Here is a 26638-nt window from a genome sequence, read left to right on the forward strand (position 1 = left end):
ACGCTACATTTTACGAACAACATGCATAAGCAACATGTATACGTTTTTGTTGTAGGCGTCGTCCATGTTTGAACACATTAAAGGTGCACTATGCAGCTTTTGTCCACTGGAGGGCGCCTATGCAAAACAAATGCGTAGTTTGATGACGCAAAGTGTGAGCGCAGCATCTTGGGAGATGTGGTCTTCTCATCACAGCCGGTGAAAAATAGGACTCGGGCAGAAATCACGTTCATGCATGCGGTTATTAACGTTACTGTAGTCTAAAGCAGAGCAGGACTGAGTGTTATGGACCTGAGCACAGCTGCTGGAGCGATTGTTAAACAAATACCCGCCTTGCGAATACCGGGACTTTTATTATGACGGGACGGGACTCATTTGCCTGGCGTCTGCACAGATCCGCTCTTCCGGTTATGATTTTGAGGTAATGGAGCTCTGTTTATCATATTAGATACATTTAAGTGTGTTTAAAACGATGTTATGACGTTACTCCGTGCGTTCAGTTGTTCACACTGCTAAGAGTAAAGCGCTCCTGCCAAATAAAAGCCGAAACCGAGGGTAACGCAGATATGACGCAATTGACAGGCGACTCCCTCAAATGCAATGCTGCAACGTCCCGGTCCTTAGTTAAAATAGCAATTTTCTCACAATTTACAAATAGTTGGAAACATCTGGGATATTGTAGGTACTCAACTGAACAAAATATATAACACTGGCCTAGTGGTTTTTTGATATTTTACTGCAAAAATACTACATAGTTCACCTTTAATTGTACAATAACCAAATGCAGAAAGATTTCGTTCTCATCTTGGATGGAAAGTTGTTCTAAGTTTTTGGATTTTCCATGCCTCTCTTCGGAATTACTTTTCCCTACTTATATCAGCAACACGCAACCTGCAAAAAGAGAGAAATAAATAAACATGTTTCTAGAGAGAGAACTTCTTCCATAAGAAACCTTTGATGTTAGAGACAAAGACTGCCTTGACTGTTGTATGAAAATTGTATACATTGTCTTTCCTGAAGGCCCCTAGACACGTCATGTGGAAAATATTGTGCTCTCAAAGAGGTTCTCTCACATGTAGCATTAATCATTACTGTAGAATACCGAGAGACTTGTAAAGAAGCTCAAAAAAGTCAGCTGTGTTCCAAAACCTAGTGAGCTGATTATCTTGCATCAACTTTATTCTAACATTAAACTGCTTTTGAAATCACTTTTTAGGATATTTTTCCTGAAAGTTCAAAATAACTGCTTTCTGAATTAAAGTATTATTATTTGTATTTATTTATTTTTTAATCTCACCAAAACTTAAACCTTTAAATGTGTTTTTAAGTTATGTTTTTGGCCCTTTTATGCCTAATGGACAATAGAGATTTGACAGGAAAGCGTAGGGTGGAGAGAGAGGGGAACAGGATCGGCAAAGAAACCTCAAGCTGGGAATCGAACCCGGGCCATAGGAGGCACTGTTGCATTATATGAGGCTATTGACACCGGCTAAACTTCTAAATGTAAATGAGTATGTGTTATGCATTTCATACGGCAATAAAATGTGAACGTTCCACATGTGTTCTTCTGCAGAGAAGGGACTCTTAAAGCAAGTGATCGCATTTTAAGCGTGGATGGAGTGGTTTTACACAGCGCCACTCACAGCGAAGCCCTTACTGTACTGACCCAGTGTGGACAGGAAGCCATTTTCCAGATCGAGTACGACGTCTCCATCATGGGTGAGTTACTTCAGTTGCAATGCTTTGATATGTTGACAGGATGAAAATCCCACATGTCCCAGTGGATTGGAATGTTATTAGTATTATATGTTGCACTTTAAAAGGAAATAATGAATTAATCAAAATTCTTACATTAACTAGAGAACATCTCAAATGGAGGTTGATAAAATGCAGCTTACTTGTTTATTGGTGTTTTCAGATCATCCGCGCGCGAGAGAGAGCTCGCGTGCATATGGTTGCCAGATTGGACATGTTTAGGTAAAACACCGGATAGTATACAGGTTTCTTTTCACAGAAAAGCTCTGTTTGGGGGATTTAAATTACTGAAATCTGGCAACCGCACGAACGCGAGCTCTTTCTGGTGTGCGGGTGATCTGAAAACACCATTCAGTCGGTCTGTGTTCTGTCAAGACAGTCAGGACTCATGAGCTGAACAGCTGAACTGCGGTGAGCTGTGAGCTCCATTATGCTTTGGATAGTGCCTTTCATGTAGTGCGTACTAAATGTTGGTGAATGTAAAAGGTCTGCAAAGTTTCTAAGATTAAAGTGCATGACAAATAAAGTTAGGATGAGGACTCATTTCTATAATAAAACTGACGCCATTGTGTCTGTTCATATCACTGTGTATCGTGCTGAGGAATTTTGGAGTAATGGGTGTTTTGTTTTCATCACATGCTGTAAACTGTAGACCAATCAACAGACTGGGCCACCTGACCAATCAGAGCAGAGTAGACCAATCACAACAGACTGAGCCATCTAACCAATCAGAGCAGAGTAGACCAATCAACAGACTGGGCCTTCTGACCAATCAGAGCAGAGTAGACCAATCAACAGACTGGGCCACCTGACCAATCAGAGCAGAGTAGACCAATCACAACAGACTGAGCCATCTAACCAATCAGAGCAGAGTAGACAAATCAGAACAGACTGGGCCATCTGACCAATCAGAGCAGAGTAGACCAATCACAACAAACTGGGCCATCTGACCAATCAGAGCAGAGTAGACCAATCACAACAGCCTGGGCCATCTGACCAATTAGAGCAGAGTAGACCAATCACAACAGACTGGGCCATCTGACCAATCAGAGCAGAGTAGACCAATCACAACAGACTGGGCCATCTGACCAATCAGAGCAGAGTAGACCAATCACAACAAACTGGGCCATCTGACCAATCAGAGCAGAGTAGACCAATCACAGCAGACTGGGCCATCTGACCAATCAGAGCAGAGTAGACCAATCACAACAGCCTGGGCCATCTGACCAATCAGAGCAGAGTAGACCAATCACAACAGACTGGGCCATCTGACCAATCTGAGCAGAGTAGACCAATCACAACAGACTGGGCCATCTGACCAATCAGAGCAGAGTAGACCAATCACAACAAACTGGGCCATCTGACCAATCAGAGCAGAGTAGACCAATCACAACAGACTGGGCCATCTGACCAATCAGAGCAGAGTAGACCAATCACAACAGACTGGGCCATCTGACCAATCAGAGCAGAGTAGACCAATCACAACCGACTGGGCCATCTGACCAATCAGAGCAGAGTAGACCAATCACAACCGACTGGGCCATCTGACCAATCAGAGCAGAGTAGACCAATCACAACCGACTGGGCCATCTGACCAATCAGAGCAGAGTAGACCAATCACAACAGACTGGGCCATCTGACCAATCAGAGCAGAGTAGACCAATCACAACAGACTGAGCCATCTGACCAATCAGAGCAGAGTAGACCAATCACAACAAACTGGGCCATCTGACCAATCAGAGCAGAGTAGAACAATCACAACAGACTGGGCCATCTGACCAATCAGAGCAGAGTAGACCAATCACAACAGACTGGGCCATCTGACCAATCAGAGCAGAGTAGACCAATCACAACCGACTGGGCCATCTGACCAATCAGAGCAGAGTAGACCAATCACAACAGACTGGGCCATCTGACCAATCAGAGCAGAGTAGACCAATCACAACAGACTGGGCCATCTGACCAATCAGAGCAGAGTAGACCAATCACAACCGACTGGGCCATCTGACCAATCAGAGCAGAGTAGACCAGCAGACTGGGCCATCTGACCAATCAGAGCAGAGTAGATGTCTTTATCCGGAGATATTATACAGGAGACTCAGGGTCGTCACAGTATCGGATTATGAACATCAACCATGACTGTTGACATTTTTTATCTGTGGGAAGGGTAGACAAGTCTACTGAACAGCCTGGAACATGAAGTGTGTCCATGCGAGCAGATTGCTTTGATGATTCGCTCCCATTTCCGCCTCACAATGAACATGTTTGGACAGATGCAAATGTTGGGGGCGTGCATATAAATGATCCCCGATGCTTGCGTCACTGTTGGCCTTATTTGGCCTGTTTACTTTTTTTTCCTGTTGTGTTATAGATTCACGAGATTTACATTGATGTTTGAGACTCACAGTATGTGATGTCCATGTACGGAACTCTCATTATTTCACTATGGCAACGTTAATTCAATTTTTCATTCTAGGGCACCTTTAAAAATGTTTAATGATCTTGGTTGCATGTAAGTCCATTGTAGGAGACCTTCAAAACTAAATTACGAACCTTTAAAATTGCATAATAGGAGCACTTTAAGAGGGTGCTTGTCCTTTCTCAGACATTTTCCAGAAGCACCGCTTCCCTCTAGAGAGCTCTCTCTGGAACGGCAGGCTGTTGACCTGCAAGAGCAGAGAAGAACCCTTTTACTGTACTAATGCGGAGAAGGCTAGTTTAGGTGAACCACAATTAGCACAACGCCCACTGTTGTTCTCCTCGTAGAGTTAAAAGAGCCATATCTTAGGAAATAGAAGTTTGAGATAAACTTTAAGAGCTCAGAACTTCCTGCTCAGTCCAAAAATAGTCGTTATTGGATCTAAGCTGCAAAAATGATCTGTTAAGAAACCACAGCTAAACCCCACCGTAACAGTGCTATCCCTGTTTGTCCTTATCGCCTGCCTTCCAGACTCGGTGACGAACGCTTCAGGTCCTCTGCTGGTGGAGATTGCCAAGGCGCCCGGAGCGAGTCTGGGAATTACTCTGACCTCTGCCATGCACAGGAACAAACAGGCCATCGTCATCGACAAGATCAAATCCGGCAGCGTGGTGGACAGGTACACACTCAATGGGCCTCATTCATCAAACACAGGAGAAGTTGCACAACTTTTTGTGTAAAAATAAATAAATAAAAAATTAAGCTTTTTTGTGTGTGTGTAAAACTTAAAAATTCTAGTGTAAATTGTATGATCATTTTTTTATGTTAATAGTTTGTAAAATGTGTTGAATTATTTTAATTCTTAAATAGTTTTTAAAACCGAGCCCACACAAACATAGTCATTAAGTAAAGAATTTTATTTATTTTTATGAAACTTAATTTTATGTTTATAAACCATGCTTCTGTAAATTATACAAATTTTATGTAAACTTGTCGTAAAACAAATTTACCATGAATACACTGCCCTCACATAAATTCTTTGTAAAACCATTATTACGTGAATAATTGTTTTTAATAAAAAAATTCCCGTACCAATTTTTCACGTACCAAGCCAATTTTACATATATTTGAAAAAATCTTACATAAATGTTTTTCATAGCCATTCTTATGTAAATTATTATTTTGTTAATTAATTTTGTTATTTTTCCGCAAAAAGTGTTTTCACATAATAGTTTTATTTTAATGTAAATTGCTAGTATAACCATTCTTATGCGAATATCTTTTTAACCCATTTTTCACAAAGCACATTTAATGTAGTTTTTTTACATTTTTCGTACATAGTTTTCAGTCACGTGACTGTGGCGGAGCCATGGAGGGCAACACTGAACTTCATTGATCTCCATTGAACTGCAGCACAAGCCTATCAAATTTCAATCTTAAAACAAAAATATGTGAACAAGATGCACGTTTTGGGCAATTATGATCCATATACAGCACCTGCTGCAGTATTTCAATCACTAAAAAAAGCGGGACGTTTTTAAAATGCTTAACGTGAAAAACACTATAAGGTGAGTTGCACCAATAAGGATTCAATTAAGCAAAGTTTAATGCTAATCTAGGATTTGCTGATATGGGTTTTATTTTAAATCAAGTTGTTGCACCACTTAATTTTAAACTTAAAGGGTTACATAGTTCACCCAAAAATGAAAGTTAGCCCATGATTTACTCACCCTCAAGTCATCCTAGGTGTTTGGGACATTCTTCTTCCAGACGAATAAATGTTGAGTTATGTTAAAAAAACTCCTGGCTAATATATAATGGCAGGGATTGTTGTTCTGTTTTTGAAGTACATAAAAATGCATCTGTCCGTCAAATAACATGCTCCACACGGCTCCGGGAGGTTACTAAATGCCTTTGGAAGTGAATTGATGCGTTTGTGTAAGAAAAATATCCATATTTAAACTTGATAAAATAACGTTTAAGCCAAGGGCGTAGGTTTGGTCTCAGCTTTGGTGGGGACATCCCACCAGGTTTGCCCAGATTATATAGTCTATTATTTATTACTGAGTATGGAAATGCACCATAGTTTAGGAATTAATACGATTATTAATTGATGAGGCTTTTCGGCCCAATCCAGTACCATAATAATAATAAAACAAAATACTCTTTACTTGTCAAGTTCATAAATGATTTTCAAAATTGATTTGGGAAAAAACACAACATGCACACAAAATTACTTATTTTCAATATAAAAAATGATTGTGGACTGGATTTTTTTTTTTTTTTTTTTTACCTCTTATCACATTATTGAGCATGTCAAAGATTAGTAACAACTTTAGATTTGATGCATTGTTAGTTTTTGTACAGGATCAGTTTTTGTTTCTCCCTCATTTATTGTTCGTGGCTGTTTTTGCCCCATTGACTTCCATTATAACCACATTTTTTGATTGTAAAGCCATAATGCTACATAATCATGCCCAATCACTTTTTATATTGAAAATAAGTTATTTTGTGTGTAAGTTATTTTTTTGTCCAAATCAGTTTTGAATCAGTTTTTGAAAATCATTTATGAACTTGGCATTTAAAGAGTGATAGTAGTGATAAGAGTGACAATTAAACAATGACAACAGCTCAACAATAAACATGGAAAAAACTAGGCCTATGCAAGCTTGCAACAGAACACATTTTATATTATTTTACATTTGATTATTTTATTTATTTCTAAATAACTCTTTAGTAGCCTATATTGGTGCACTTTGAAGGGATGGCTCACCCAAAAATAAAAATTCTGTCATCATTTACTCTCCATCATGATGTTCCAAACCTGTATGAGTTTCTTTGTTCTGCTGAACACAAAAGAAGATATTTTGAAGAAATTTTGTAACCAGGCTGCTTTGGGGGCATCATTTCCTTCCATGGTAGGAATTCAACATAACAGAAATGCATACAGGTTTGGAACAACTTGAGGGTGAGGAAATTGACAGATTTTTAATTTTTTGGTGCACTGTCTCTTTAAACAGTCATTTTGAACCAGTAACCACTTTACTGACAAAAATGTTCTGAAATTCAAAAATTAAATTACATTTTCCTTAATAATTTACTATTATGACTATATTATTATGCAATTATTTGTCCCATTTTTATCTAAATATTTTTTTTAAATCAAACTTTATATGACAGGATTATTTATTATTAATATATCCTATAGCTAAATGATAAAAATTAATAACATTAATTAGGCTATAATCTATTAATTAACCGGTCTAATGTCTAGAAAAATAAGTCTGCCAAGCTTTGATAATGTATGGAATATTTGTCTTAGGTTCATCGTAAGTTACTGGACAGACCCACTGATACCTTTTTTTCTATTCAGCCCTATATCTGGAAATCCTCTTGCGTTTAAACGGTGGACGCGAGCTCGAGCTCATGTTTTTAAAAAACCGAGCAAGTTTACAGCGCATGTTCTCGAGACTCCGTCGCTATGGCAGCAGCAAAGACGCTAAAACCCAAGCTTGTGCATCGCTTCCCGGTTTGATACGGCGGGACACGTCGTTTTGCTTGTAAATACGGGACCATATATAGCAGCACGAAGGAGTTTGCTAAAATACTGGTGGGGACAATTTTGCCGTCTTAAAATGTTGATTGGGACTAGTACCTAGCGTCCCCCCCTAAACCTACGCCCATGGTTTAAGCCGATTGCCTTCTGTTTTCAGTTAATTGGAAAAGTGTTGAAAGTGCCTCTGCAGTTCAAAGGCTTACACAACCAGTTACCCTCGTCAGACGACGCGTACGCATCTTGAACTCCGAGAAATTACTTTCACCACTTTTCCACGTAAGGCGATCGGCCGGAACTTTAATTTAAAAAGTTTTAAATATGGATTTTTTTCTTACACAAACGTAACAATTTGCTTCAGAAGGCCTTTATTAACCCCCCGGAGCAATGTGGAGCACGTTATTTGACGGACCGTTGTATTTTTATGGACTTCAGCCACGACAATTTTAATATAAATCAACTTTTATTCGTCTGAAAGAAGAATGTCATATACATCTAGGATGACTTGAGGATGAGTAAATTATGGCCTAATTTTCATTTTTAAGTGAACTAACCCTTTAACAAGAAACCTTGTGTTGCATTAATATTCTGTTTATATGCAACATCAATAAGTTGTTAATTGAATTTGGTATTATAATATCACTCTTACTGCATTAATACTGACTACAAACCTGGTAAAAATGACTGGCAGGCAATGGAGGATAGCCTTGATTTGCCCTCCAGGTGGGAGTTTCTATAAGCGTGTGATACCACGTGAAAACTACGAATTGATAGTAAAATGTCTCTGTTATGTTTGTAACCCTCGTTCCCTAAAGGAGGGAACGAGAGACGTTACGCCGGAACGTCATATAAGTTATGAAGCTTCCGTCATCTGGAGGTGAAGACTCGGCTGCGTTGCCTCGGGCCGATGAGAGGGTCAGAGGAAGTGGAGGAAGCCCAGTCTTCGCCTTCAGATGTCTAAAGCGCCATATCATCAATGATGATTAGACATAACGTTGAACGTTAACTACTGAAAGGGAACTGCTTTTTACATAATTTGATATCTTTTAATGGAAATTGTTTGTAAAAACATTTTTCTGAAAATGTATATTTTACCTAAATTGTAAACATACATAAATGTTTTTAAATCTTCCTTCATAAATAGATTGTAAAACTGTTCATATATAAAGGATTTTATATTTGTCAAAGCATTTTCACGTACATTGTTTGTACAACCAATTTTCACAAAGCTGTTTTTACGTAATAAAAAAAAATACATACATTTTGTAAGACTAAATTGATCGTAAAACCATTTTTATATAATTTTATTTATTTTCACGTAATTCTTTAGTAAAACAATTCTTACGTAAATTATTGTATTTCTGTTAAACCATTTTGGGTAGGCCTAATGGATTTTATTTCATTCTGTAAAAAAGAAAGAAAAAAAAGAAATCTTATTCAAAATATTGAGTAATTCTTTTTTTATGTAATCATTTCACAAACAATTGACAAAGAATTTATTCTTCTGTTGAATACAGTTTAACTTAAATCCGTTGGAAAAAAAAACTTTATAGACTTTATAGTCTATTTTGTGTTATGCAGTTACAATTTTATAGTGTTAGTTCACCCAGAAATACAAATTATTTCATTAATTACTCCTCCTTGTGCCATTCGACACCCGTAAGACCTCCGTTCAAAAATAAAAACACAAATTAAGATATTTTTGTGGAAATCCTATGGCTCAGAAAAATAACATATTTTGGCCACAATGTCATTTCCTCTCTCAAGACCCATAAAGGCACTAAAGACGACATTACAAAGCCCATCTAACTACAGCAGCTCTACAATCGTTTATGAAGCGACGACAATCATTTTGTGCGCAAAAATTGACGTTTGATGACGACTTGTATAGTGATGGTCGATGGCCAAAAGTATTATGAATCAGCGTATCGTTTCATGATTCAGATCGTGTGTTAAACCGCCAAACTGCTGAAATCACGTGACTTTGGCGATTCGAACCGCTGATTCGATACACTGATTCATAATGGTTTGAAGCTTTACGAAGCAGTGTTTTGAAATCGGCCATCGCTATATAAGTTGTTATTTAGGGGTTTTTTGTGCACAAAAACTATTCTCGTCACTTCATTAAATTATTGCAGAACCACTGTTGTGAGATGGGCTTTGTAATGTCGTCTTTATTGCCTTTTATGGGTCTTGAGAAAGGAAATGACATTGATCTTACCGGTGTTGAACGACATGAGGATAGGGGTAATTAATGACAGAATTTTCATTTTTGGGTGAACTAACCCTTAAAGATGAGGTGAAACATCATTCGCAATGTATTTAACGTCCATATTGTTGTATTATATGGTCATTTGGATCAGTTGTAATGTTGTCTCTAACACTTCCCACATTTATGACAGTTCTAGCAGTTCTCTGTTTGCCTCTCAGGTCAGGAGCGTTACATGTGGGTGATCATATCCTGTCTATAGACGGCACCAGCACAGAGCACTGCTCGGTTCTAGAGGCAACGCAGCTGCTGGCCAGCACTTCTGATCAAACCAAACTAGAGATCCTACCCGCACACCAAACACGCCTGCCCGGAAAACCCCAGGACACTGGTGAGAGAAGGGAGAAAATCTGGAATCTGGTGCAGTTTTCCAGACGTGGATTAGGCTTAATCAAAGGCGTCTTCAACAGATGGCTAAATCTGATCTTGGAACAGGCCTTGACTGTGTCTGGAAAACTGTCTGTGAATGTAATTTATGCACTGTAAAAAAATGCAGCCTTTAAGGTGCACTATGTAGTTTTTTTTTGCAGTAAAATATCCAAAAAACTCCAGGCCAGTGTTATATATTTTGTTCAGTTGAGTAATTACAATATTCCAAATGTTTCCAACTATTTGTAAATTGTGAGTAAATTGGAATTTTAACCAAGGAACTGGGACGTCTGAGGGAGTCGCCCGTCAGTGGCGTCATATCTGCGTTACCCTTGTTTTCCGGGTTTATTTGGCAGAAACTCTTAGCAGTGTGACACAGCAGCCGTGTCACAGCAGCCACTGAGCGAACGCATAAGAAACGTCATAACATCATTTTAAACACAGTTAAATGTATCCAATATTATAAACAGAGCTGCGTTACCTCATACTCAAAGCGGAAATGGCACTGGTGACTATGTCCCTTCAAAATAAAAGTCCTGCTGCTTGCGAGCCGCCGTTTTGTTGCGTAACAATCGCTCCAGCAGCCTTGCTCAGCTCCTCAACACTCTGCTCTGCTTCATACTACAGTAATGTTAATAATCTCATCCATGAACATGATTTCTGAGTCCTATCCCGATTGTTTTCCACCGGCTGTGAGGTGAAGGCGTCATCCAGCTAGGCGCCCTCTAGTGGACCAAAAAGTTACATTATAGTTAAAATTTTTTAAGTATAAACACTTAATTGTGTATTAGACATTGCCACCTTTTGGAATAAAGGTGAACTGCACATTCAGTCGTCAAAGATTCAATTATTGTTGTGAAGAAAAAAAAATACTTACACTATTACACACCTCGGGTCGTTAGCGACCCAATACATTTTTTTTTACAAAAATGTATGGATTTTTTTTTTCCTTTTTTTTCTTATGTTGTTTATAATTCATTGATTGAGGAATACTAATAAGATTAATGTCTAACTTTAAAAAATGTATGGGAATTTTTTTTCCTTTTTTTTCTTCTTTTGTTAATAATTAATTGATTGAGGAATACTAATAAGATTAATGTCTAACTTTAAAAAATGTATGCGGAGTAGGGTAGTGAATGACATCCCGGGTCACTAGCTGCTTTGAAACAATCGTCATTATAAAAGCGCTATATAAATAAAGTTGATTGATTGACTAAAGACCCGAGGTATGCATTTAAGGGTTAATTTTATTACCATGTAAATGTAATTGTATTTTATCATGGTAATCCTTCAAAACCATATTGAACAACGGTGCTTTTTTACAAGAGGTACGGCAATCCTTTCCCTATTTATTTTAAAGGAGGTCAAAATATTTTCTTGCTAATTATAGCAATACAAACGTCACATTTATCCTCCTCGGATGCCCAAATGAGGACGAGAAAACATGGATGCCGAGACTGCTCTGTCATCTCATCTGCTGTCATCTCATTTAATTAGCTTCTCGCTCCGCTTGATGTAGCCCCGCGAGTTTTAGACCGGAGGACAGATTTAATCACAGAGACCTGCTCACCCTAGAAAACCAACAGACTGCGGCCCCCGATATCAAACCGAGACGCAGCGGACGAAGACCCAGATTAGTTATTTTCAGCACCGTTTATATGCAAAATCAGGAGATGAACAGATGTCCAATGGGGCAGACCACATTGCGTTAAAAGGCCGAATTAGTATACGCTATTACAGCATGCATGAGGTCCTCTGAGAGTCTAATCAATAGAGTATTATCATAGAGTGTATAAACATATTCTGTAATTCCAGGACTTTATTGGATGCACCCAATAATTAGCCCAATTATAGAAGAGGTCGAACCTTCAAACGGTTGTTCTGACTTTGAAGCTCTTGCTACTTTGGTTCTGCAGTCATCCAGAACCTTAGATGCCCATCGATTTCAATCTAGTCCAATTCTTGGCCCACGTCTGCCGCCATTTTTTTGCTGCTCAGCATTTCATGACGCCTGCCAAAGCTCCGAGATGTCCTCTTGAATCGCATGCATTGCTTGCATACATCATAAAACAGAGTTTATGATTCCAGGACAGCCTTGGTGCCCAGATTTTTGGAGACAGGAACAAACGTCCCTAACGCATGCGGAAAAGTAAAGTGGTTTAGTTTTCTAGCATCTGATCTGTCCTGTCGAAATATCACACGGCACTATATAGGTCATTCCCTGCCGCGCTGAGAACCCGAGAGAGGAGGTGGAAGGCTGTAATGATGGGGAAATATATTTGTGTGTGTGAACTATAAGCTCCGGCATGACTTCAATCAAGAATTGACACCCACTCGCTGGGCCCGTGTCAAAATTACACAGAAACTTCACCCAGGAAATAAATGGAGTTTGATATTTTGCCATACGACTCCTACATTTTTTATTCTCATTTTCCATATGCAAATATTACAGCTGACCTTGTTAGCGGAAGAAAATAAGTACGCTGGTATGTCTGGTAGCGGCTCATTTGGGATTGCTGTCTTTGAGATCGTGGGATTTAAAGTGAGGAAGGATAGAAATGAACTCTCGATAGATATACATATTCGTTGGACACTTTTATCTGAGGTAGAAGTTAGCCAATCACATTGAAACTTGTCAATTATTGACCATATATTATAAAATTCTAGTTTAAAACACCTAGTTTTAGTAATTAAGGTATGATAAATATGACAGCAGACCAAAGGTGCGTAGGCACCTATTGTATTCATTGGCGTTCATATTATTAATATTATTATTCAGTTTTTTCTTCTTCGGCTCTGGAAGTCTATGACAGTCTTATGAAATTTGGCACACAGATAAAGGACTGTCTGAACTGTCCCCATAGCAGATTTGGAGTCTCCAGCTCAATCTCTCTAGCGCCACCAACTGTCCAAATTTGCTTTTACGATTCTGCTAGTAACTTTTAAATTGCAAGGGCTGGAAGCTCAAGGATATTCGATTGCACCCTATGATGTAATTTTCCATCATGCTACATTTTCCATGAAAGACCTACGTTTTTTAACTTGTCCTTGGCCATTGCTCTGATTTTCACATAAATGGAACAAGATCATCTTTAGACCATGCCAACAACATTTTTGCAAAGTTTTAGCGTATTCTGAGCAAACTTGGGCCGAATCCGAAATCGCCCCCTATACCCTCATTCACTATTCCCTACATTAGTCCACTAATATAGTCCACTTGAAGGAGTGAAGGAAAACAAGTCTGTGAAATTGAGACACTGACTGAGCCGGATTTATACTTAATGTAAATGTCATCCAAAAATTGTCTGTGACATGATCATCCACTTTTTTGCTTCTGATGCCCATGCAATATAGAGTATATAATATAAGGCTTCTATATAGGCTATATATACACACACATACATACATACATACATACAAATATGTATATGCAAAGACCATTGCATTAGATAATAGGACGTCTCAGTTGTTGTATTAAAAGTTCTTAATTTTGCTGTTCTCTCAATTCTATAATTTGAGGAACAATTTAAAATAATATTTTTTAAAAGCACGACAAGACGCAGCAGCTGTTCTCTGAGGAAAAATCTTGCGGAAATACTCGTAAACAAGCAAACTAAACAGCATTATCTCCAGCGCCTTCAGTGTCAGAATTCGCTCACTCGTTTTCATTCACTCCTTTAAGTGAACTAGTGGAGCAATGGGGAATGACTGAGGGTATAAAGGGCGAATCGGACAGCGGTAATTCATTCAGCGCGCGACTCTCACAGTGCGTTAAGAGCATAGGTTGAGAGTCAGAGTGTTTCAAAAGGATAAGGAGTCGCTATCGAAAAGCTTTCGCGGTATGAGCCGATTGGTCTGCGCAGCGCCGGTGCATCGAACTAGCCTCTTCCTCCATTGCTCGTACTACATCGGCTGTACACTCATTATTGTGGTGCATTGTGGGATTGAATTAGTGCACTCAAAAACGTCCACTATGGTTTCGGACAGCACTACATATGGCTGTCCCCTCAAATAATGCCCTATTTAAAGGTATAGGGGGCGATTTCGAACACAGCTTTGGTCTGTGTAATGAAGACCATAACTTGAGGCTACCTGCAAAGTTTCGGTGCAGTGCCACCTAGTGATCAGGATTTTTTTTTTTTTTTTTACAGGATTAAACTGTTTGGCCAAAAATCACGAAATTTGCTTTAAATTCAGTGCAGCATGACGAGTCGAACAATACCCAATTTTGCCATTTTTAATTTTGCGTTGAAATGCTATATATAACAAACTCATTGGCATATCGTTACAGAACTCTGTTTGTGTCTTCGGCACCGTGCCTTGACAGTACTCAACAAGTTTTGGGGCAGCGCCACCTTGTTGTCAAAAGTCACAATGCAATTGGCAAAAATGCCAATACCTTCTGATTAAATTGGACTGTTATGATGAAACTATTGTATGTCTTAATAGATCAATTGGTTCAGGGCGAGAACATACCGATTTTGCAATGGTTGCCCAAACTTCCTGTCCGCCATTTATTTTCTTTATAAACCTACTTTTTTTTTTTACTCCTCCTAGTGTTTTTCAGATTTTCACCAAAATCTAAATGTATCCTCTTCAGACCCTGTCAACAAAAAATTTGGGATTTTATGTCAATAGATGTCATTTTTTTTATTTTATTTCATGTATCATTGTCACCTTACTCTAACGACACCACATCAGTTTCGTATTTTGTATTCGTCTAAGTTCAACATTGTGGTGTCATTTTACAGGAAACCCTTTAAAGTTACATAAAACACTGCTAAAAGTGATAAACATGTAAGTATATGTTGTCCAAGCTGTAATAACCCCCCAACAAGTAGGTGCTTTTTGATGGTTATTTTTATAAATTCATTTTTGAAAGTGTGTAACTCTGTGTGCTCTACAATTGTGCAGACTGTTTCCACTAAATTCCAGAAAATAGTGGAAAAAGAAGTTTGTCTGTGTCATGTTGTATGCAAGATTTATTCAAATGAGTCTGAAGGGATGACCCCCCCCCCACCCCCCCCCCACCCCCAGAGCTCACAGGGCCTGAGTTACACACACTTACAAAAATGAATTTATTTATTTTTTAAATCAAAAAGCGCTTACTTTTTGGGGGGGTTATAACAGCTTAGACAACATATTCTTACATGTTTATCACTTTTAGCAGTGTTTTATGTAACTTTAAAGGGTTTCCTGAAAATGACACCAACATTTTGAACCTAGACCACTGTATGTGTGAATGGGAAGCTTTATAATTTGGGTAGGCCAAATTCAGGCGGAAATGGCACCAGAGTAATTTAGTGTAAATACATTACTTTGTGTTAAACAAATGCCAAAGTGATGCATATCTCCAGAAAGTAGAGACTCTAAGCTTTCAAATAGTGCCACGTATAACAGTTCCTCCACAGAAGCTTTTTAATCCCAAAAATATCTAAAATTAATTTCACTTTAAACTCATTCTATGTAGGAATTGCATTTTTTATGTATGTTTGAATAAAAATGATGATATTGCACATCTCACTTTCGATGGAATTTAGCAACATTTACATAGTAGTCCAGATAGTAACTGATTTAAAAAAAAAATATTATTATTCATTTGCAGAATATGTGTCATACAGAAATGAACTAATCCAAATCTAGTAACAAATTAGCCCAAGTCACTGCTAATAACTCAGTGGCAGTCACCTGCTGGTTCAATTCGTGTTTTAGATTAATTATGTGCTCTTAAAAAAGCAGTATTGTAATCTCCTTACTCAAATTAAGCTCCCGTCACATCAGCCTGTGTGGGAGACTTTACCGCCGTCATTCCTGGTGTTCTCAATTCCCACATCAAGAGACAGAGTTGTGTTTCTTCAAGACATAGCAGACGAGCTTAGCATAAGCCACAAGCGAGGGGGATTTAGCGCTCAAACGTCAGACGACGCTTCATTGGTGCTCAGACGAACAGATCGTAGTATTTAACCTGGCTTGCAAAAATCTGTCTGAATGTGGCATTTCTTAGCGTCTCATCACATTCTGTGTGGCAAAAAGAAGAAACATAATGCTAATATGTAGTGTTGCATGTTCTGGAGAATGATGGTTGATTAGTAATGTACTAAAGATTAAAAAAGTAGCGAGTAAACTTCATTAAAACCATAATGTGTAACCACACACACAAATACACACATCCCCCAAACGTTTTAAAGCTTCTTATGGTTTTCTAGAGATGGAGGAGGGTACAGTTAAGCTAAGTTTTTAAATGTCATATAATTTAGTTAGGGCATTTCACATCATTAAAACCCTGCTGGAAAATCCATCTCGAGGTGGTCCTGTGTTTTGGAACATGGTGGCTAGTTTCTATATGGTCCAAAATTGTACACCACCTTGTACCAACAAATTAGCTGCCTACCTGACACAATAAAGTAACAATTATGAGATACTGTATAGTCATAATTACGATAGTGTCACATTTATGAGAGATAATCGCAATTATGAGATTCAGTCTTAAGATACCCGTCACCGTAAGTATGATAAATTTGTGTTTATGATATAGTTGCAATTATGATAAAGATATAGTCAAAATTAGGATTGTAACACAGTTATGAGAAGGAGACAGGCAAATTTTCAATCACATTTATAAGATAGTCGCAATTTTGATGAAATCGCAATAATGAGATAGTCACAATTACTATAAAGTCACTTTTACGAGACAGTCACAATTGTGATTAAATTGTGAGTGTCACATTTATGAGATATATTTGCAATTACGTTAAAGTCACATTTATGAGATATAGTTGCAATTAGGATAGTCACATTTATGAAATAGTTGCAATTATGATAATCCATTTTTTAAAATATAGTCAATTACGTTAGTCACATGTTATGAGATAGCCGCAATCACGATAAAGTCGCAATGAGTTGCAATTACAATCACATTTATGAGATATAGTCACAATTACAATAAAGTTGAATTTATGAGATTTATTCGCAATTACGATAGTCACAATTATGACATGATTGCCATATCGACAGTCTATTTATAAAAGATACAGTCCCAATTACGTTAGTCACATTTTTGAGATATAGTCGCTGTTGTAATAGTCTCATTTATGAGATAGAGTCGCAATTAAAAATAAAGTCGCAATCATGAGATATAGTTGCAATTACGATTCGAAATAAAGTCAAATTTTGTAAAATAAAGTTCCAATTATGAGAAATTTAGTCAGAAGTAAAAGATAATCACAATTACGAGAAATGCTGCAGCAATTTTGATATAGTCAGATATATATATAAAAATTACCAGTTATGAGAAATAAATTCACAATTACAAGATATAGACATTATTTACAGCAGGGCCATTTTTGCTTGTTAATGGGAATGAATGCAAGGCTGTGAGGGATAGACATGTATCTCTTCAGTGGCTCATTTAATCTGTTTTTGGATTATTCTACTGAAACAACAACAACAAAAAAAATCACTCCAGACAACATGAGCTGTGGAAAATTATGAGAGATATGAAAGCAAAGATACGCAAGTTCTGCAAGGAAGACTCAAATGTTACGTCACTTATTACCTTCAGATCTAACCAATAATAGTTGGTGTATAAAATATTGTTACTTAAACGTCTGAGTTCGCAGATGCTGACGCCAACATTCAGGACATACACCAGGATGGTCCCTGGCCATTCCTCCCATGGGGTCGGCTGCGCCCCTGCCTGCATCTTCAAGCAGGAAATGCAGAGTCCGTTCCCCTTGAGACGAGAGCTATGGATGGGGCCTATGCCAAAGAACCTCTTAATATAATACTTGCTGGTCTTTTAATTAATGCATTGTTACTTTGTCATACTTCATCTGGCCTCCCGAGTCTTACTGGTAGAACTAGGAGCTTTACACAGCTTTTACCGCAGATACCATTACTGTAAGTCCTCACAGCCTCGCTTTCATACCTGTCATGGATGGTGTTGCCACAGTTACTTTGAAAAAGTAATCTGATTACTTATTACTATTTTAAAAGTAATTTAGTTACGTTACAGATAACTTGATATTAAAAGTAACTAAGTAAGATTACAAGTTACTTTATTAGTTACATTCAGCAGTTGCCGACAACACCCCTGCCGCCTCAACATAGAAATGACAACCAGTTTTGCCAACACTCACTTTACTGGAAGTGCATTTTTAACAGTAACGTCAACAATGTATCTCCTGACATTTTAAGTTGAAATTAAAAAATGTGTCCTGAAAAAAATATTCTCCCCAAGACGCAAGAATAAAGCAAATATATATATTTTTACTAAGGAAAATGACTAAAATAGTAACTCAGTGACTTGGATAAATTAATTTAATCTGATTACTGGTTTGGAAATAGTGATGTGTTAGATTACTCGTTACTGGAAAAAGTAACTAAAGTAAGAAGTAACACGTTACTACTGTGTTACGCGCTAAAGTTACAATTAGAAGAAATAGTCAAAATTTCAAGATTTAAAGTTGCAGTTATAGAAGTCAATTGCACTTGTGAGGCAGTCATAATTACAAACATAACATTCAGCCTATGTTTTGTTAATGTTGCCAGTTACTTCCGCAATATATGGTAATTAATAAACCCTTTTAAAATTTGTTTTTTTCTGTACATTTTTAGTAATTTTGTATGATAAACACTTTTGATGCTGCTTTGGGTCACCACTTGATGTTCAGAATCTGGCTCCAGAACCACTACCCTGTAATAAGTTCAAGTGTGCTTGTTTAATTTATCAAATTAATTTGACTGTCTCTTAAATTCAGTCCTCTGCTTCTGTCAGAGCCACTGCATTATAAGAGCTTGGAGATACTGCAGTCCTGCAGAACAAATGAGAACAAGCACAAACAGAGGCACTCAATTATACGGCCTGCCTCTAGCAGCAGGACTTCATTAGCCTGTTTTGCTAATGAGCTTTCTCATTGTTTTGCATGCACATTCATTTTCCACAGACCAGTATTAGAGACGGATAATATCACTCGAATGCGACTTCAACAGACCCTCAAGACTCCAAATGATGGATTTCAGTGTTCTAATGAGTATTAATGAGAACAATATCTGAAGAACGCCACATAGTTGGAGTATGAACTTGCATATGCATATATAAAAAATGTTTTTAAACATTTTGTCATTATGTAATTAATGTATGCAAGTCCTTTTTTTCCCAATTCAATTTAGTTTCATTTTGTGTGTTTAGTGAAAGTTCAGAAAAGTGACCACCCGCACTGCTGGGATCCCTGTGTGAACTACTGCCATTCTCAACATCCAGGTCACTGCAAGACATCGACATGGACCTCTGCTTCCAGTAACCCATCCAGCTCTCAGGATTACTGCAAATGTAACCACATTACCTCATTTTTACAGCTACAATCATCACCTTTTAAGATGAGTCTTCTTGAAAGCAGTAAAAATACTGTAAATTGTAAATGGGTGTTAAGATGCAGTCACACTTAACGTTGTTCTGCAAAATTTTCAGCGAAATCAAAATTGTTAATTCTTATATTTCTACAGAATTTTTAATTGCTTATTATAAATGGTTTATTCACATTAGGGGTGTAACGGTCAGTGTTGGGGAGTAACTAGCTACATGTAACGGAGTTACGTCATTTTATTACAAAATAAATCTAACTGTAATCCGTTACATATTATATTACATTATATTATATTATATTATATTATACGTGACATTCGTCATGACAAGTTAATCACACACTTTGCCACATTGAGCAAAGTAAATTTGCTTGGTTCATCGCTAGACTGCTCAGTTCAGCCCGATAACGGCCCATATCTGGCTGGCCGGAAGAAGTAATTCGGCCACGGGAAGGTTGCAAGACTTGGGGTGGACCAGGATGAATGACGCCCCAGAATCGGCCCAAATACCCTGGCATGATTCCGGCTGCCAAAACTGATGGCATTGAGCCCCAATCGCACCAGCAAGAACTAAACACTTACCTGGTACCTGGGGCCACAATCACGCCAACAAAAACGGTACACTTAGAAATGGTCCAAGACTGGGTTAGTTCACCCAAAAATGAAATTGATGTCATTAATGACTAACCCTAATGTCGTTCCACACCCGTAAGACCTCCGTTCATCTTCAGAACACAGTTTAAGATATTTTATTTTTAGTCCGAGAGCGTATCCAAGTGTATGCACACTATACTGTCCATGTCCAGAAAGGGAATAAAAACATCATCAAAGTGATATGTGACATCAGTTGGTTAATTAGAATCTCTTGAAGCATCGAAAATACATTTTGGTCCAAAAAAAACAAAATCTACGACTTTATTCAGCTTTGTCTTCTCTTCCTTGTTTGTGTTCAAACAGTTATGAATCTGTGAATCAATCAATGATTCGGATTGCCAGTGTCACGTGATTTCAGCAGTTTGGCAGTTAGGCATGCGATCCGAATCATTCGGATCGATTCACTGATTCATAACCGTTTGAATCTTTATTTGAGGTTTGAACACAAACAAGGAAGAGAAGACAAAGCTGAATAAAGATGTAGATTTTGTTATTTTTGGACCAAAATGTATTTTCGATGCTTCAAGAGATTCTAATTAACCAACTGATGTCACATATGGACTACTTTGATGATTTCTGGACATGGAAAGTATAGTGTCTATTCACTTGCATACGCTCTCGGACTAAATATAAAATATCTTAAACTCTGTTCTGAATATGAACGGAGGTCTTACGAGTGTGGAACGACATTAGAGTGAGGAGTTAATGACATAAATTTAATTTTTGGGTGAACTAACCCTTTAAATTGAGCCGTCACTCAGCCGCGATTTGGCCCAATTGCGCTGGATACCTGAGAATGGACCTTTTTTTTGGATTTTTTCCTGCACCACAACAGTCATAATTTAGTTTTTCATGACCAACTCACATTTTCTTAATGAAATCCATTTTTCTATCATCCATCTTCATTTAAAGGTTAAATGGCATTACGTTAATATGGCAAATTGTTCTTAACCCAGACATCCACCTCCCAGTGGTTTCCTCCAAATCGAATATAACATCCACTTAAATAAATGTTTAGAGGAGTGGATAGATCTGCAAAGACTAGCAAGGGACCAATAGAATATAGATCATTAACCTGCAGTGAACCACTCAGTCACTTAGGCCATTGCCATCTCTTTGATTTATATTTATATTTTATTTTTTTATTTTTTTATGCAGTTACATCGCCTGATTTTTCTCTCTGTTGTTCACTCTGTTCTCCTTAGCGATAGTCTGCACAAACTTCTCCCCTGGGTCCACCACCACATCGGGCATGACCAGCCAGGGTTCCAGCACGCTGCCCCGGGCCGCTCCTCCCATGAGCCCGCGGAACTCCATGCTAAAGAGAAGGCAGAGGAAAAAAGAGCTCAAAAGCTCCTGTAGGTGACTGGATCGGTTTGAATTGTGTAATATCATCTGCTTGAAATGGCCTAAAACAGCATACTGACTAAATGATGTCTTATAAATGAATAATTTATAATGTTCTGCGTAGGCTTTTAAATGGCTTTATGAAAAGACTATGCACCTGACTGATTACATTAGAGTTAGATATTAGCGTTTTGCTAAGCTAATTACACAATACTCTAATAGTGCATTCAAGTCATGATGGAAAGATCGTATTTACAGGTTGAACGCACATGAATGCCACCACAAATTCGTAATTACAAGTGGGGAAACTCAGGATGGCCTGTCAGAAAGAAAACTTGGTGGCTTCAATGGATGCAGCGACTGTATTGAATGTAATTTTTTTTATTTATTTTTCATTTAAATCTAGCTAAGTTGCATGATACGATACTATATCACAAATATAGAGCAAACTAGTTTATTACACCTTAATAGATGGAAAAAAGGGCAAGCGTAAGGATTTGAGTGAGTCTGACAAGGGCCAGATTGTGATGGCTAGACGACTGGGTCAGAGCATCTCCAAAACTGCAGCTCTTGTGGGGTGTTCCCGGTCTGCAGTGGTCAGTATCTATCAAAAGTGCTCCAAGGAAGGAACAGCGGAGAACCGGCGACAGGGTCATTTTCCAAATTGGAACACCCCACAAGAGCTGCAGTTTTGAAGATGCTCTGACCCAGTCGTCTAGGCATCACAATCTGGCCCTTGTCATACTCACTCAAATCCTTACACTTGCCCTTTTTTTCTGCTTCTAACAAATCAACTTTGAGGACAACATGTTCACTTGCCGCCATATCTAACCCACTAACATGTGCCATGATGAAGAGATGATCAGCGTTATTCCCTTCACCAGTTATAATGTTATGCCTGATCGGTGTATGTCTATGTGGTGTTGTTAATGTACTTTCAGACAACACCATTGCTGAGTATTTTCTCCAGTGAACCAAGACAGTCTCACAAACACAGTTTGAAATCGCTGGTGATTCTGACATTACAAACTACCTTGTAACCAATAACTTCCGTGTGCAGACGGGGCTTTAGCATCATTAATTATGCTGTGAAGCAAGGGAGTCTCAAGAGAAGCCATACTGGTATATTTTTTCTGTTGAATATGTTTAGTAATATAGCTAATGAATATATATAACATATATGATGACGATGTTATCGAGAGATATGCCTTTCTCCACTGAAGTTCTGTGATTTTCAAAGCGTTTCTAAGGATCCTTATTTTTTAGAAGGCAGACTGAAATGGTGTACAGGAACATGGTTTGTGTAACATTAGAAACACGTTATTTGGCTGTTTGATAATGTAGTCAAGCAAAAGGCTAATCATATCAATTGTTATGTGTCCAATGTTGTAAAGAACGCCATTGTGCAGTGTTTACTACAGTAACTTGAGTGGATCTCTGAGCTTGTGTGAGTGAGTGGAGGCGGGGCTAATTTGCATTTTCAGAAGTCCACGCATACTAAATGAAGCTAGGGTGCAGGGTTTGCCTATATTTAAGCTATTTTAAGGCATGAATATCTTTTTTAGTTTGGAAAAAATAATCTTTGGTGATTAAAGATGAGTTTTAAGGGATGAAATTAATAAATACAGTGGGGCTTTAAAAGCATTTTTCTATATTTTTTGTAGAAAAGGTCTTGCTGAGACAAACTGATTTAAGTGCACCTCACATCATAATTACAACCTCCCAACTCCTAATACAAACTTGCCAGAAGGACTTGAATGCACCATAAGCACTGTTAGGCAACGTAGCACAATATTGGCTAAAGAGTGTGTTTTTAATTAGCTTGAACTATTATTTTTTTTATAACTGTCAATTCATTTGAACGTATCTACAACGTTTGTTATCATATTGCTAAGCTAATAACTCTATAGGCACTGCTAAGCAATACCTATCGCACAATAATTTGGTAAATAATCACTTTTTAAATTAGATATTGACTTATTTAGTTAGATGTTAGCATGTTGCTAAGCTAACAACACACTACTATAAGCCCTGTTAAGCCAAAGTTGCACAGTTGAACGCACATAGCAGGGTTGCCAACTCTCACGCATCTGGCGTGAGACTCACGCTTTCAGGCTCTGTGTCACGCTCTCACTCCGCCTAACTCAATCTCACGCCAAATTGCCAAACCTGCTTTTGATATTAAACAAAGCTAAGCTTTAATTTTTTTCAATATGTTTTAATGTGAAATTCAAACAATAAATAGCGTTTTGGCGCTAATGTGGCATAATGTTAGAGCCAGAGGCGTTGAAAAGCGGAGTTGCATGCTCTCGTCTCCCTGCGCTGGTCACGTGGCCCATAAGCGCTCAATACTTCTAGCGCGGTGTCAATGCATTTGAATGGCTTAAACGGATACACAACAGTTTCACTATACAGATGTTTGCTGCAAGTTTTGGTAAACAGTACAGTATAGTGTTATTGTGTATTGATTATTAAGTCAGCCATATTTACAGGATCGTTTCATTACGGAGAGTGATAGAGATGCAACATTGTTAACATTAATTTTATTCTTGTATTTAGCCCTCAGGTATTCCTTACTAATTGGTCACACTCATACTCATTGATGGTCAAATGTGACCATACACCGTAACTATTTTTCAATTAAATAAAAGTTCTATATTTTAGTTAAATTATATTTATTGAACATTTTGAGGAGATCTTTTGGTACTAAATACTACTTGTGCAATAATTATTGTCAATAAATGACCACTTCAAATATTTTTCTTCTAATATTTGTAGATATTTCTTCTAATGTTTATTTTACAATTAGTGTAGTAATTAAGGTTAAAATAGAGAATTCCAATACAAAGAGGCAAATTACAGTCATTTTGTGGCTAAAAAATATTAATGTTTATTTGTAATGTCATTACCCAGTAGGTGCCTTATGGCTCTTTAATAAATATACATTTATGTAATCTAGTTGCTCAAAAATATATAGCAGTTTTTGCATTCTAATAAATATTTAGATATGATGATCAAACACTAGATTTCTTTAAATATGAAATTTCAAAACTTGCATCCTAATATTTTTAATGAATAATGATATATTAGCACTCACAAGTGAATATTAAGGAATGGCACATATCATTTGACCCAAGAAATGTTTAAACTATTGCTAAAACATATTTTTGACAATATGCAAAAAAATTAAATACGCATGTTCATGTGCGCATACACGTAAAAAGTGAAGTATTCTTTGGTCTTTAGAAATGCTGTGAACACAAATGTTGGGTACATTTTTATACTGTTTTTATTTATCAATAAAATAATTTTTTTGTGGTAAAGATGTTAGCATGTTGCTAAGGTAACAACACAAAGCACTAACAACACATCTCGCTTCATTCCTCCATCTTGGATAGATTTTTCACTAGGTTTTGAAAGTATTACTTTTAGAGACTTTTCACACAGAATACATTTGCCTGTGCCTCGTGTTTTTAAGTGTTAAAGCATGTTCTGTGAATGGCATTAAATCTTAATAGGCATCCCATCTTAATGGGTGAAATCCAGTACATTTATGATATTTTTCTCTGTTTAGCCGTGTCTTTAGCCTCCAGTTCTGTGGGCCCTGGCGGTCAGATAGTCCACACAGAGTCCAGTGAGGTCACTCTGAAAGGAGACCCTCTCAATGGGTTCGGGGTTCAGCTTCAAGGTGGAATATTTGCGACGGAGACCCTCTCTGCGCCCCCTCTTATACGTTTCATCGAGCCAGACAGCTCGGCTGAAAGGTACGTCTCGAACTTTAACTCAACCGTTTGAGATATCCACGCTCATAAATAAAAACACTATTCGTTGCCACAACAGACTGAGGATCCATTAATAATGCAACCAGATCTTGTAAAGACTTCTATATTTTTTAAGATTATGCCATACGACAGAGCCGGCGTACACTGTCTCAGAGAGAGGAGCTTGAAAATGATCAAGCTGGATGTGACTGGAATATTACCTCAGAATCTGGGTCAACACTCAGTTGGAGACTCACACGGCAAAAATCACGCCTTTTATGGGCAACGTTTAAGAAAGAGACATTAATTTTTAATATATTAAGAGACTGGAATGTGTCACTGTCATACTATGTGTTAAAAGGGAGGGAAAAGTTTAGGAAGGGTCTCCAAAACTAAACTCAATCCACTGGAAAGAAAAATCACAAAAGAACCTTTTTAGCATCTCACCTAAACATGCTTTTTCCTAGACAGCATTAGTAATAAATGGAGAGCAAATATTCAGATGTTTCTCCTGAGAAAACGACCCCATGATCTCACGTCACACCTGGTGTTTCAAGAGAGATCTCGATAACGTCTCAAACTGCACTTGGATTTGCCAAGATACCAAAGTCTTCAATCAGAAGTTCAAAATCTCAACATGAACATTTCTCACCAGATTCTTCCGAGCTCCACTTATCTGCTCTATGCTACCCACTTTCAGTTTACAGCTCCAAACTCTTACAACAAGTCTCATTTAGTCTCTCTTTGTGTTTGTCCAAAGACATTTGGGAGAAACATCAGCTCCTCTGCTAACTTTTGCTTGTCTCATTTGGGATTTGTCCAAAGGAGTTTATTAGAAGAAATTTCTTTAAAATAATTTTGCTAATTTTTAACATTTGGCTGACTGCAGCTCTATCTCTTACAGCACGCCAACAATTGTCTCACTTAGGCCTCTTTTTATTTATCCAGAAAATCATAGGAGAAGTTGCTATAGACGCTTTTGCTGTATCAGCTGTTTTGCTATGCTACGATTTGGTTAACTATAGCTCTAAGCGCTTATTGCAGGTCAACAATTGTCTCGTGGATCAACTTATTTTTTGCCACTTATTAAACATAATTTTAGGAGAAACATCTAAAACTAATTTAATACAAATGTGTCTTCTCAGCTG

The 26638-nt window shown here is 37.7% G+C and overlaps 1 protein-coding gene across 8 annotated transcripts in view; it reads left to right on the forward strand.

Annotated features, from left to right (window-relative positions):
- The window catches only part of grip2b (glutamate receptor interacting protein 2b), a 298092-nt gene that overhangs the window by 227143 nt on the left and 44311 nt on the right, over nt 1–26638 (forward strand). For all 8 annotated transcript variants that reach the window (XM_067416284.1, XM_067416288.1, XM_067416281.1 and 5 more), the window contains exons 7-12: nt 1574–1719; nt 4706–4853; nt 10158–10327; nt 19556–19696; nt 21588–21740; nt 25304–25493. In XM_067416284.1, the coding sequence (XP_067272385.1) occupies nt 1574–1719; nt 4706–4853; nt 10158–10327; nt 19556–19696; nt 21588–21740; nt 25304–25493 (948 nt within the window). The remainder of the gene's footprint in view (nt 1–1573; nt 1720–4705; nt 4854–10157; nt 10328–19555; nt 19697–21587; nt 21741–25303; nt 25494–26638) is intronic.

The sequence above is a fragment of the Pseudorasbora parva genome, chromosome 14, assembly GCF_024679245.1.
Source record: "Pseudorasbora parva isolate DD20220531a chromosome 14, ASM2467924v1, whole genome shotgun sequence".
Lineage (NCBI taxonomy): Eukaryota > Metazoa > Chordata > Actinopteri > Cypriniformes > Gobionidae > Pseudorasbora > Pseudorasbora parva.